The 12,636-nt window shown below is 38.4% G+C and overlaps 1 protein-coding gene across 2 annotated transcripts in view; it reads right to left on the bottom strand.

Moving 5' to 3' along the window:
• Positions 1-969: 969 nt before the first annotated feature.
• Positions 970-12,636, bottom strand: part of LOC127528835 (uncharacterized) — a 102,069-nt gene continuing 90,402 nt past the window's right edge. For both annotated transcript variants that reach the window (XM_051929978.1, XM_051929979.1), the window contains 2 exons: positions 9,111-9,249; positions 970-1,323 (listed from right to left, as the gene is read on the bottom strand). In XM_051929978.1, coding sequence (XP_051785938.1) covers positions 1,096-1,323; positions 9,111-9,249 — 367 coding nt within the window. In that variant the 3' untranslated portion in view covers positions 970-1,095. The remainder of the gene's footprint in view (positions 1,324-9,110; positions 9,250-12,636) is intronic.

Consider the following 12,636-nt stretch of genomic DNA (forward strand, 5'->3'; position numbering starts at 1 on the left):
AAAATAAAGGATAGGCTCTAAAAATTAAAAATGCATCAAAATGAATCTTTTAGTTAGACCCTCAGTTAATAAATATATTCTCCCTCTAATTTGATTTGCTCTACAAGTGTATAGGGCAGAGTGGTGGCTCTGAGGCTAGGGATCTGTGCCACCAATCGGAAGATTGCTGTTTCTAATCCCATAGAAGCCAGAAGTGATTCTACTCCATTGGGTCCCTGAACAAGGCCCTTAACCTGTAATTGCTCTGTCCTGGGTATGAGGTTAATCTGCATCCAGCCCTGCAAGCAGGTCCTAAAAACTTGCTGGGAAAATTTGGGGGTTGGTGGCAGGATTGACACTACAGCCACTGCAAAAAAACTCACATTGTTCAGTGTGGTGCTGAGGTGTCACCCATTGCAATCCAAGTGGTTCGCCATGTGGTGGGTGCAGTCACTTGCTGTAATCAGCGCATGCTCCCAACCTCTCTCTCTACACGTCGTCACACACGTGCGCATGGGAGGCAGCTAAAGGGCTTGAGTGAGGGCAATTCCGAATCTGATCGGGATGGGGCAAAGTGCACTGACTCTTTTTCTCGCTTTCCTGCAGACCACTCACAGGAAGTCCAGACCTATACAGGAAGGCCTTGCTGGCTCCGGCCCCTTTGATGTCACTTCCTACCCTGACCTTTAAAAGCCTCCACCTTTTCCCTATTCCCTCAGTTCTGTTTTTGGACTCCAGTTTGTGCACATCAGTGCTGTCATTTATTTTCAATTTGCAGCCAGGAAAATAATATATGAGTGGCTGCCCCAAACCTTGCTATGGCTCTTTGTGGAGTTTGTGACGTGTATAACAAATGTAGTGCAATTAACTGATTTTCTATCTGTTCTATAGTTACAATGACAATGTTTGGGCCTTAATGACAGCGTTTGGGCCTTAAACCTCTTCCAACATATTATTGATGCATAACAGTACAATAGTCAACCAAAACAGTTTTTGTAATGCATTCCATACATGTTTAATAAAACTCATTTAGTTTTTTGTAACAGAAAAGTCATCAGTTATCTTACTCTATTGCACCACTCTATAGCACATGCCTTTCTTTCTTACAATCTTTAATCAAAGTTTGTATGTAGGCAACTCTGTTCTTCGCAGGTCTAATTCCAAGATTTTGGGGAAAGTAAAAGTTCTCATTTCATCAGTCAAGAGAGACTGTTGATTCTGTGCTGTCTCCACCTCCCACACTCCTTGAATATAACCACCATCAGGCAGAGGGAAAGACCTAGTGCCAGTTGCAGAATTAGATGCATGATCCTTCAAGTGACTTCTGCAGAAATACTGGAAATGCTGAAATGGAGAAGCGAGATAAGTCATTATCCATTCATTCATCCATTCATTGACTTATTTTTCAACCAGATTTACCTTTAAAGGTTCATGGGTCTTGGAGAGGCTCACAGGTCTGCCACAAGGTACTTACTTTATTTTAGAAAAAGAGCAAATAATGAGGAATTTATTTCTGTCTCAGATGTATTTTAATGTTTAGGCGTCAGGGAAACAGTCTTTACTTTGATGAGTACAGTAGTGCTCTTTTTCTCAGTCATCATCAATATTTTCAAAACCAAAAAAAGACAAATAGAAGTCAAAAGATCAAGGAAAGACCTGTTTCAGGATTTCTAAAAAGATATTGTGTCATTTCTTTACAGTCTTAGCTGAAGTTTTTTCTGTGGTATTATTCCTGTGCATATAAATAACATCATCCACTGACAAAGTTTGGAGCTTCCAAATAACTTAACAGCTCTGAGATACAGAAGTAAACATATGGTGATCATGCAGCCTCCAAAGAAATAGCTCTTGAGCAATGTTCCCTTTAAGCTGAGTGCAAGAACGATTGCTCATACATTTTAGCAGCATGACACATAGATTTTCTTTGGTCACACACAAAAAGTCTCTACTTTTAAACAAAAATAATATATAAAAAATAAATAAAAATTAGGAAAGCTAAATCAATTACCAATCCGGTTTAATCTAGTTTCATAGACAATTGTGCTATATGAAACTGCTGGTATAGGCTGGTGTTTCTTTGTCACTCTGCTGTTGTTTATTTGTCACTTTAACAATGTCTAAATGCAAAGCTGGAGAGAGTTCAAGTAGTACATCAAAGAAGAGGTATTTGTGCTTTAGGATGCAATAATAGACAGAATGATTTTTAAAACAGTTTTTCAAATTTTGCATATAAGTTGATAAATATTTTGTATGTCTTTATTTACGACAGGGTTGGGGGAAGTGCCTAAAACAAGTTTGGCAAATGTTTCTCTGCAGGACTCTCTCAGTCAACCCCCACAGGAAAGCCAGACTACCTAGCTGGCAAGGTTCACATTAACACATGGTTTTGGGAGCAGGAGTGAAGGTATTCTCTGCCCCATTGGTCTGAAGTATGGGTGTTTGGAATTAGCTTGTATCAGAAGCCTTTAAGTACCATGACCCCCTATTGGCTTTAGGGTGTGGACAAAGAATCTATAAATTTGCTTGCTTTTCCCCTCCCTCGCTCTCTCTCTCCTACAAAAATCTGATGAAGAGCATCTCACACACCATGAACTGAAAAGGACAACACAATAAAGAGCACAGCTCAGCAGCCATATTGAGACAGGCATGCGGCCTGTTCTGAAGAAAGCTGACAAAAAATGAGGACTTAATTAGAGACATTTAAAGTAGCAAACAAGTCTGTGTGACACCTGAAACTACAGATTAGCATTTATTAGGTTGTATGGTTGCCAATATTCAAATGTACTTTGCATATTGTTATCATTTATGAATATTATCAATAATATGTTATTTAAATTGTAACTTAACTCCTGCTTGTCTTTTACTACACCTAATTGCATGAGGTTATAAATGTAGAAGGTAAGGTGGGGAGAAGTTATATAGTGCAATACTTTATAAACAGTGGCAAGTCTGTGAGATTTGAGGCATTCTGACAAAGGCTACAATATTAATAATACAAAATGGGAAAGTAGAGTAAAATATTATTCTACAAAAGACAAAACAATAGTGCATCTGCTTCTGGGAGAAATTTTTAACTACTGAATGATGGGTGGTGTCTGATACAAAATATACATGAAAGAAGGATCTTTTAAAGAATGAACCCCAGGAAAAACATGGAACAACTGGAAAGTGGACCAACTCAAATGATGTTTGAAGCAGGAATTTCATGTCAATTCAGACATAAAACTTAGAAATCAATCAAAAGGTTTGTTGAAAAAAAATATTAACAGAATCTAAACAAGAACGTAAAGACAGTAAAGAACTTACACAATGAAAACAAGTGACACCTGACGTGGTAAAGGTTTAAATAGATAACGTTTTTCTGGCTGTGAAAATAAATGCTTCTGTGCTTGGGTCCAAGATATTCATGATCATTTTGCCAAATACATGAAAATAGCAGTTTGATGACAAAGTAAGAATTACACATTAATGTTTACCTTGGACAGTGCATAAGTCAAGCAGGAGAAAAAACGAAAAGCTGTAGCAGCTGTTTTGTGCCAGTCCATTTCAGACTCGTTGGAGTAACATTGTATGGCACATGATGAGAGCCTGAGTATAGATGATGTTTGGAAAGACAGTCCCCTGATAACTGACATTTAGACATTGCTAAGGACTATTTACACAATCTTCTGCAGATCATCTGTTAAGAAGTCAAAATTTGAAGAACTTGTCAAAGTAGAACTTGCATTTAAACAACTAAGTGAGGCTAGGTGGCTATCCAGATTTTCCTTGTAAACGCTGTGCTTATGAACTATGATGTGTTAGTGAAATATTGCTGAAAAATTGCCGAAGAAGACAATAAGCCTATTCACAAATACTGTTCGGATAAATTACAAAATACAGAATACCGTGTTGCTATCTCAGTACTTAATGACATTCAAGCTGAACTGGCGGACAACATTCTGCAAAGAAATGCACTTTTGACTATTGAAGTGTTTCAGTATGCCAAAGCAAAAGTCAAGAAGCTTAGGTCATAGTATCTGGGAGACAAGCCACATTTTCATGTAGAAACATGTAATCTGCTCTTTTAATTTCTGTTTCCAGTTAAAACAAAGTCAATAATTACTTTTATCCAGAGGACATGTGATCATATGGACTATCAGATTTAAGACTTAAGATTGGGTTGTCTTTGATAAGGAATGTTTCTCTACACCAGCAATTCTGGATTTTTTTTCTTCATTTTAGGAGAAGAAAAGGCTTGCCATTAAATACTGTGCTCTGTTGAAGAAAGACTGTAACTCCTTTTTTGTAACAGAGTATCCAGAGTTCAAGATACCGATTAAGGAAAAATTAGAAACTGTAACTGTAAAAATATTTTCAAATATGGTAACATTTACTAAATAACAGGATCACGTCAAGGAGTTATTTTCACTTTTGGACATTTGTATAACAATCAGGTCTCAAGAGGTGACTGTGAAAAAGGATTTAGTTTAATGAACAATATAAAAACAATATCTAGAAATTGCCTAGTTGCCAAGTATTTGGAAAACTTTAAGAGACTAAAACTCTTTTTGACTTCAGGACAGACTGTTGTTGTTTGTAACTTAACAAAGGCAGAAGAAGTCAGAAGAGAAACTGTTTGAAAATTCAAATAACTTTTATGTAGAAATACACTTTTTGTAAAAAAAAACTGTTATATCAGTACAGTTAATTTTTCAATATTTAACATTAAATATGCAATACAGTGAATAATCATACAGTATGTGTGATTATTTTTTGCTATATATAGAAATGAATTGCTAATACTGATGCTCAAAAATCGCTTTTTACGGCTTGTTGCTCACAGTACAAAAATGTGCATGTGCCAGGCCACTCCTTAGAGGGAACATTGCTCCTTGGCCAAGATTTTGATTACAGGATTACAAAGCCTAACTCATCTACACTGGGTGCAGAATGAGAAATCAGTCCTCCATATAGCATACTCATGCATAAAGTCACCACTTAATGTAAATATACACATCTAGGTGAAGTGGAAGAAAACAAAACAGAATAACTGGAAAAAACACACATGGGCAGAAGTACATACAAGCTCCACACAGGCAATGACTGGTCGTGGAAACAAGCTGCAGAGGTAACAACCACGCTCTCTTTGTGTTACTGTAAAATAGACAATTAAGCAATCATAAAACATTCCTACAAACATCACCGAAGCCTAAGAAATATAATAATTATAAATATTTGTCTTTGTAAACTAATTAGTTTCATTCACTTCTGATATGCTGGAGAGGCTTCAACCACCAGATTTTTAAAATACATAGCAAATATATAAACCTATTGTTAATATATAGCGCTGTTGCATAAGAAATCCATTTTCCTGGATTTCAATCCTATGACTGGTCATTGTCTCTGAGAAGCTGCACATTAACTCTGTGCTTGTAGGAGTTTTCTTCTAGCTACTTTTTTTTCTTACAACATCTTCAAAGAACTGCAGGTTAAATTAATTGACAGATCTAAATTGGTTCCAATTTTTACCCTTTTTGTTTCTCAGTTTGCATGGTGAGTGAAAGTGAACAACCTTTTTCAAGTCCAGCCACAAATTCTCAATTGGAATGAGATCTAGACTCTGACTCAGCCACTGCACAACATTAATGTTGTCTTTTAAACCATTTCTGTGAAGTTCTGGCTTTATGTTTGGGGTCGTTGTCTTGCCATAAAACATATCTTATCTGACGGTAATGGTTTGTCGCAGAATGCATCAGTTTTCTGTCCAGGTTTTCCCTATATTTTGCTACATTCATTTACCCTCAACCCTTGCAGGACTTCCAGGGTTTGCTGCAGAGTAGCATCCCCACAGCATGGTGTTTCCACCACAATCCTTCACAGAAGGGATGGTATGTTTTTGATATTACACCAAACTAACAGCTGACACCAAACATACTATTTTGTCTGATGGCCAAAAAGCTCAAATGTTAGACCATAGAAACTTCTTCCAGCTGACTTCAGCGTCTTCCATGTACTTTCTGGGAAACAGCTTCACACATAACTTATGAATTCTGATCCTTCAATGCATGGGGTTAACACAGTTGCCCTTCAGAAAAAAAGGGATTGCTCCAACCTCTGTTACAGCCACATCCAATAGGCTATGGGGTTTGGGTATTGACAGCCTAAGTTGTAAATATTGACAACAGGTAACTACATAGTACAATATTGTTATTAGAAGTATGGCGTCACTCCATAAAATACTTAAACGGTCTCTACACACAAAAAAACCTACCATGCTTTTTCTGTGCTACTGACTCAGCTGTTATGTGCAGTACTTTTGTGTCTTTACATGGAAAAGAGCAAAATGAATCTAAAACATACTGTGAGGCTAGTTCAAACTTTCTAGGATATGTCTAAGCCATATTATAATATTGTAGTCTGAAAAGAGGTAAATCTGAAAATCCCTGCATTGAACTTATAAATAAATCCAGCTTTTTTACCTATCCAGACGAGTACTTTCAATATCAGTTAAATTTAAGTTTCAAAGTCTTTTTGCTAACTCACAAAGAAGTAAATTATTGTTAACCCATTTTAACTTGTTGAAATTATTAACAATGCTGCACTATTTCAGTTAACAAAAACATAAAGTGATATTTTAATCAATCTGCTAGAGAATCTAAAGAGCACTCCACTGGTGCTTCATTTTAGCATACCATTTATGGCATCTGGCGGTCTGGCAGTGCATGATGCATTGTTGCTCTTTTGGGTTTTATTCTGAAATCACAAATGCAGACACCTAAGTTTTCTGATCCTCTCTCAGAGAGTTATGGAGGAAAAGGTGTGAGAGAAACCAATGTCCCTTAGTCAGAGAAACCAATGTACTGTTAGTTACATTGTTTTGGGTTTTAAGGTATCACCACATGTACTACCTGTTACCCCAAGTGTCCCTAAGCCCTGAGTCCTTTCATTAAGTACCTAGGCTAATTTATTTGATGAATTACCTGAAGAATCTACAGTATCCCTGTGAAAAAGAAAACAAAAGTGAATATCTGGATTACTCACCAGAAAAACTCACTGGTACTTTCTTACTTTCAGGGTATACAGTAAATAGGCAAGTAGCAACCTATGTCTACCACAATGGGTGGCTGGGCTTTAAAACCACAGTACAGAATCCTTAACTGTCATTTTTATACTTTGTTTTTTTATCTTCTCACTTGTGCAGTCCTTGTCCAACATTTACCTCGCAACTTCAAGCTGGAAAGGGCTTTTTTGACACCCCCCACCACACCTCAGACCCTCTTTGACTAGTCCTAAATGACATGACTAAGCCCTGGAGCTGTAAGGGTTGTGCACCTCTAGACGACTCTGGATACTACTATATTTTTCATCACAATTGTGCAATGATTCAATGACTTTCGTTATGTGTTGTGATAGATGGCTGAACAGTCAGGATACCTGGGACATGGAAGGACAATATCTCCCCCGGGATGCAAGGGGGCTGCCGCCCTGGGGTGCAGGGGAGCCACAAGATTGGAGCTGGGATGCTCCACCCTGTTGGGGCACGTGGCCACCGCCAGGGGGTGCCCAAACGTTCCAGAAAACATAGACTGCAGCACTTCCGCCACAACAGGAAGTGCTGCCAAACCAGAAGATAGAGACACCCGGTGTGCTTCTGGGTGCTCATGCTGTACTTCCGTCGGAAGTGCTGCAGGAAGTTTGTCAGGAAGCACCTGGAGCACATCCAGGTACTGCATAAAAGGAGCTGCCTCACTCCATTCGGAGAGCCAGAGTTGGGAGGTAGCGTGACAGAGCTTGACAACAGAGGAGTGGAGGCGGCAGGAGAAGAAAGTAATAACAACTGTGAGTGATTTGTGCTGTACTGGAAGGAGAAAACTCAATAAATGACTGTGTTTTGGACATATCAATCTTGGTGTCTGTTCGTGGTTGAGGCCGGTCTTCATAGTGTCCACATTTTCTGAGTATTCAATTATATTTATTTCAACATGTTTTATTTTTCTATGATTATGATGACATCAGTTTGCCACCATTTTGTGTGCTTGTTTGCTGTAGATGTTGACCTTTTGTATCCATCTTTGCATAATCATGGCCATGTTGTTTACTCTTGCTATGCCCATTTCCAGTCATGTGATGTGCTGTTGTCATTACCTGCTGCCTGAATAAGATGGCAACACCCAACAATTGCATTGAATTATTGGATTGCATTCAAACAAGCAACAATTTATAGTTTGAGTTGGGGTAAATAAATGAAGCTAGGGTTATTAATTTATGCTTTGTTTTTCTAGTCAACATTTTTTTTTTAGAGTGCTAATTCTGGTATTTAGAACCCTGTTTGTTTTCTGACTTTGACTTTGTCCTGTTTTCTGACTTTGACTTTGTCCTGTTTTTATTTTCTGAGACTCCATAATTTTGATGAGTATTCATACCATTCCCGAGTGTTCATAGCATTTCTTGGGGAAGACAAGTTAGGTTGTACATCCAAGTACCTTTCAGAAACACTGAGAAACAGAAATGCATTGCACTTGCACTAAATACTGCCCCCTCTTTTCAGATTTTTTATCCACATTCATTTATCTCAAATTAGGACCTGTTCTGTCACTTCACACATCTTGCCTGTAGGCTACTTTGTTGTTCTGGGTACAGTCAGATGATGGTTCACTGGGGCCGTGTGGACATTTATTTTATAGAAGAACTGTGAGTGCCTGTGGGCTGATTCTTCTCTCCAAAGAGGGGGAGTCACACTTTGCCGAAATGGGTTTTGTCCTCAACTTGCACATAAATTGTTTTTATATCATCTTTAAACTCTGCCTTTACAGACCAGGCAAAAAAATAGCTGAGGATCTTCATGAGGCTAAATCACAAACCACATTTGTCAGATTTCTAAAAACAACGCACCCGTTTTATGACAGTTGTACAAATTTAAGAAAACCCATCAAGTCACCTGCTTTATATAAAGCCCGGGGTGCAAGTAGGGGGTATGGAGGTATGCATTGCATTGCAGTTTTTGACTTCTATGAATATTTTGTTTTATAAAATGTATACAGAATGGGGGGCCAAGAAACAAATCTTACATATCCACCCTTAAAACAGCTGTTGCACCCCTACACAAATCAAAACCTTTTTATGAGACTATGCAAATGAAAATGCCATACCTTCAAAGAAGGATTCCATGAAATCAAATCTTCTGCTCTTTCTCTTTTGGGAGCTATAGGAGCAGATTTCATTCCTGTTCCAATCTTCAACACATTAGGACTTGTGTGAACCTTAAAATTACTTTTTATCTCTTCGGAACTGAAAGAAATATCATGAATTAGATTTGTCTTTACATTGAAGCAAAAAATAACCTATGATCTACAGTATATGACAAGTCATTATAGCTATTTTATTCTTACTTACTTTCACAAAATAACAGACACCAAAATCAGACTGAAAATCTAAAGGCAAATTGTTATAACTGGCCTACAGAAGATCCTGCAACTGTATGTCAAAAAATATACTGTATATACAAACAAAAAATAAACTAATATAGTCACTAACATCCAGTATCCCTCATACATTACACAGAAATAGATAATTAAAAAAATAATAACCTGTCATGTTTCTGGAAATGTGGAGAAAAAAGTTGTTTAATGTTAGATATAACAAGGCTCAAGTCAAGTGAGACTGTTGGAAAGTGAGTACCTGCAGCTGAAAGCACAAACAGTTCATCAAGCTAATTGAATGAGAAGCTTGGATTTTATACTCTAATCTGAGGGCAGAACCCACGTTTTCATCCCTGAGGGCTGAGAGCACTGACTGTGAAAAATGAATAGTGTTTGATTAGTGCCAAAACCTAGATTTGTCAGATCAGTGGTGTAGTGAGTCCTTCACCATTGAGGACAGAGTAAAGTGGGGAAAATTATAACAGGGCAAAAATGATATTAGCATTCTACAAAATTAACACACAGACCCAAAAATGGGAATAGAATATTAATGCTTGCTTCTACTAGTTTCCATTTCATGCTCCAAGTGGAAAGAAGCACCTGCTTACTCTTCACAAAGAGTGATTGATCGGGGCAAAAAAGCAAGTCTGTGTAAAGGGAACCCCATTACATTGGTGCCATAATATGGTTTTGTGAAATCTGTGGCATAGCAGGCCCTTTAACCAAGGAGAATAAAATTCAGTGAGGGAGAGTGTACCAATCTGAAGTGAGTCTATTATAAAATGATTACCCACAGGCAAAGAAGAAGAATGTTGGCATCCTGGAAGGAGAGCAACTTAGAATGAAAGCTCTGGCAATGTGAAATAATTATGTTACATTAACAGCAATGAACTGAAATATAGCAACAAAGTTTAAAAATTAACAGAAAAATGATGTGCCTTTAACTAAATATAATATTAGAAATCATGAAACATATACTTTAGAGGATTTTTAAATACCATATTTACCTTTTAGAAAACTTTTATTTTTAAGATAATTTTGAATGTCTTTTTTTCAACCTTTCACTAAAATTAGATATCCTTCCCAAGAAATACATTTTAAAATATGGGAATACAATATGAAACAGATATTATATTTCCAATATACTGTATATTATACATGTATCAAAATATGGAAGGTCTTGTGCAATGGTAAATATTTGATCTTTTTGAGACTTCTTCTCTTCACAAAACTTGAAAAAATGGGGCTGTATAATGTAGACATGTGGAGTGTCATTTTATACTATTTTAAGGAGGCTGAACATAAATATATATATATATATATATACAGTAATCCCTCCTCCATCGCGGGGGTTGCGTTCCAGAGCCACCCGCGAAATAAGAAAATCCGCGAAGTAGAAATCATATGTTTATATGGTTATTTTTATATTGTCATGCATGGGTCACAGATTTGCGCAGAAACACAAGAGGTTGTAGAGAGACAGGAACGTTATTCAAACACTGCAAACAAACATTTGTCTCTTTTTCAGAAGTTTAAACTGTGCTCCATGACAAGACAGAGATGACAGTTCCGTCTCACAATTAAAAGAATGCAAACATATCTTCCTTTTCAAAGGAGTGCGTGTCAGGAGCACAGAATGTCACATAGATAGAGAAAACAATCTCTGGCAAACAAATCAATAGGGCTGTTAAGTATAGGGGTTAAGTATGCGAAGCACCGCGGCACAAAGCTGTTGAAGGCGGCAGCTCACACCCCCTCCGTCAGGAGCAGACAAAGAGAGAGAGAGATAGAGAGACAGAGTTTGTTTTTCAAGCAAAAATCAATACGTGCCCTTCGAGCTTTTAAGCATGCGAAGCACCGTGAAGCTGCACAAAAGATAGCAACGTGAAGATAATCTTTCAGCATTTTTAGACGAGCGTCCGTATCGTCTAGGTGTGCGAACAGCCCCCCTGCTCAATCCCCCTACGTCAGGATCACAGAAAGTCAGCGCAAGAGAAAGAGAAAAGTAAGCTGGGTAGCTTCTCAGCCATCTACCAATAGCGTCCCTTGTATGAAATCAACTGGACTGGGCAAACCAACTGAGGAAGCATGTACCAGAAATTAAAAGACCCATTGTCCTCAGAAATCCGCGAACCAGCAAAAAATCCGCGATATATATTTAAATATGCTTACATATAAAATCCACGATAGAGTGAAGCCGCGAAAGGCGAAGCGCGATATAGCGAGGGATTACTATATATATATATATATATATATATAGTCACACACATGCGCATGGAAAACAGCTAGAGGGCTTAAATAATAGTAGTACCATGCCAGACCAGGGGGTGGCAAGCTAATTTTCTCTCTCAGTCCTCTGCAGGCAATCCTCAGGAAATCCCACTAGGTACTGGCGCCATTGATGACGTCACTTCTGATACCGGCACCATTCATGATATGACTACCGGTATAGGCGCCATGGATGACGTCACTTCCAGTCCCCAGAGATGCCACTTCCTGTACCAGTACTCCAGCTGATGTCACTTTCGGTCCAGACAACATCACTTTCAGTTCCAGTCCAGATGACGCCACTTCCAGTCATGGCCTTTAAAGCCACCATTTTACCAAACTCAAATCAGTTCTGTTTTGGACAAATGGAGAAAAAACCCTTTTTGCAGCCAGAGATATTATATGGGTGGCTGCCCAAAACCTATGATGTTTCCTGTGTCTTATTGTGACTATTGTGAAAGATAGAGGCACTGTCGTCCCCTTGAACCCTCAGATCAGATGTCAGACACCAGATAAAAATCCAATTATTATTTATTTTATAATAATACTGTGCACCAAGCACCCTTCTCGCCACAATACTCATAAATAATCAATAACCAATAAACAATAAGCCAATCCTCCTCTCCCAGACACGTTGCCACCCTTCCACCCAGCTCAGCTCACTCGTCTGGGGTTTCCCAGAGTCCTTTATAGTCCCTGACCCGGAAGTGGTTCCATCCCAACAATCCATAAGTCCTCGTCACTTCCGGGTCAGGTAAAAACTTCTTTTCTTCATCAGCCCGGAAGCACTTTATTTCTTCCAACCATGTGACTAGGATTTACTTCCGGGCTGTATGGAAAATAAACTTGTCTGTGTCTCCATGCAGCATCCCCTGGCGGCCCAGACGTTATCCAGCAGGGCTGTGTATTAAAACTCCATAGTCCATGATGCCCTGCTGGAATTCGGGGCATCTCCATGTTGCAAGGAGGGTTCCATCTAGCGGCCTGG

This window comes from Erpetoichthys calabaricus, chromosome 7, assembly GCF_900747795.2.
Source record: "Erpetoichthys calabaricus chromosome 7, fErpCal1.3, whole genome shotgun sequence".
NCBI classification, from domain to species: Eukaryota; Metazoa; Chordata; class Cladistia; order Polypteriformes; family Polypteridae; genus Erpetoichthys; species Erpetoichthys calabaricus.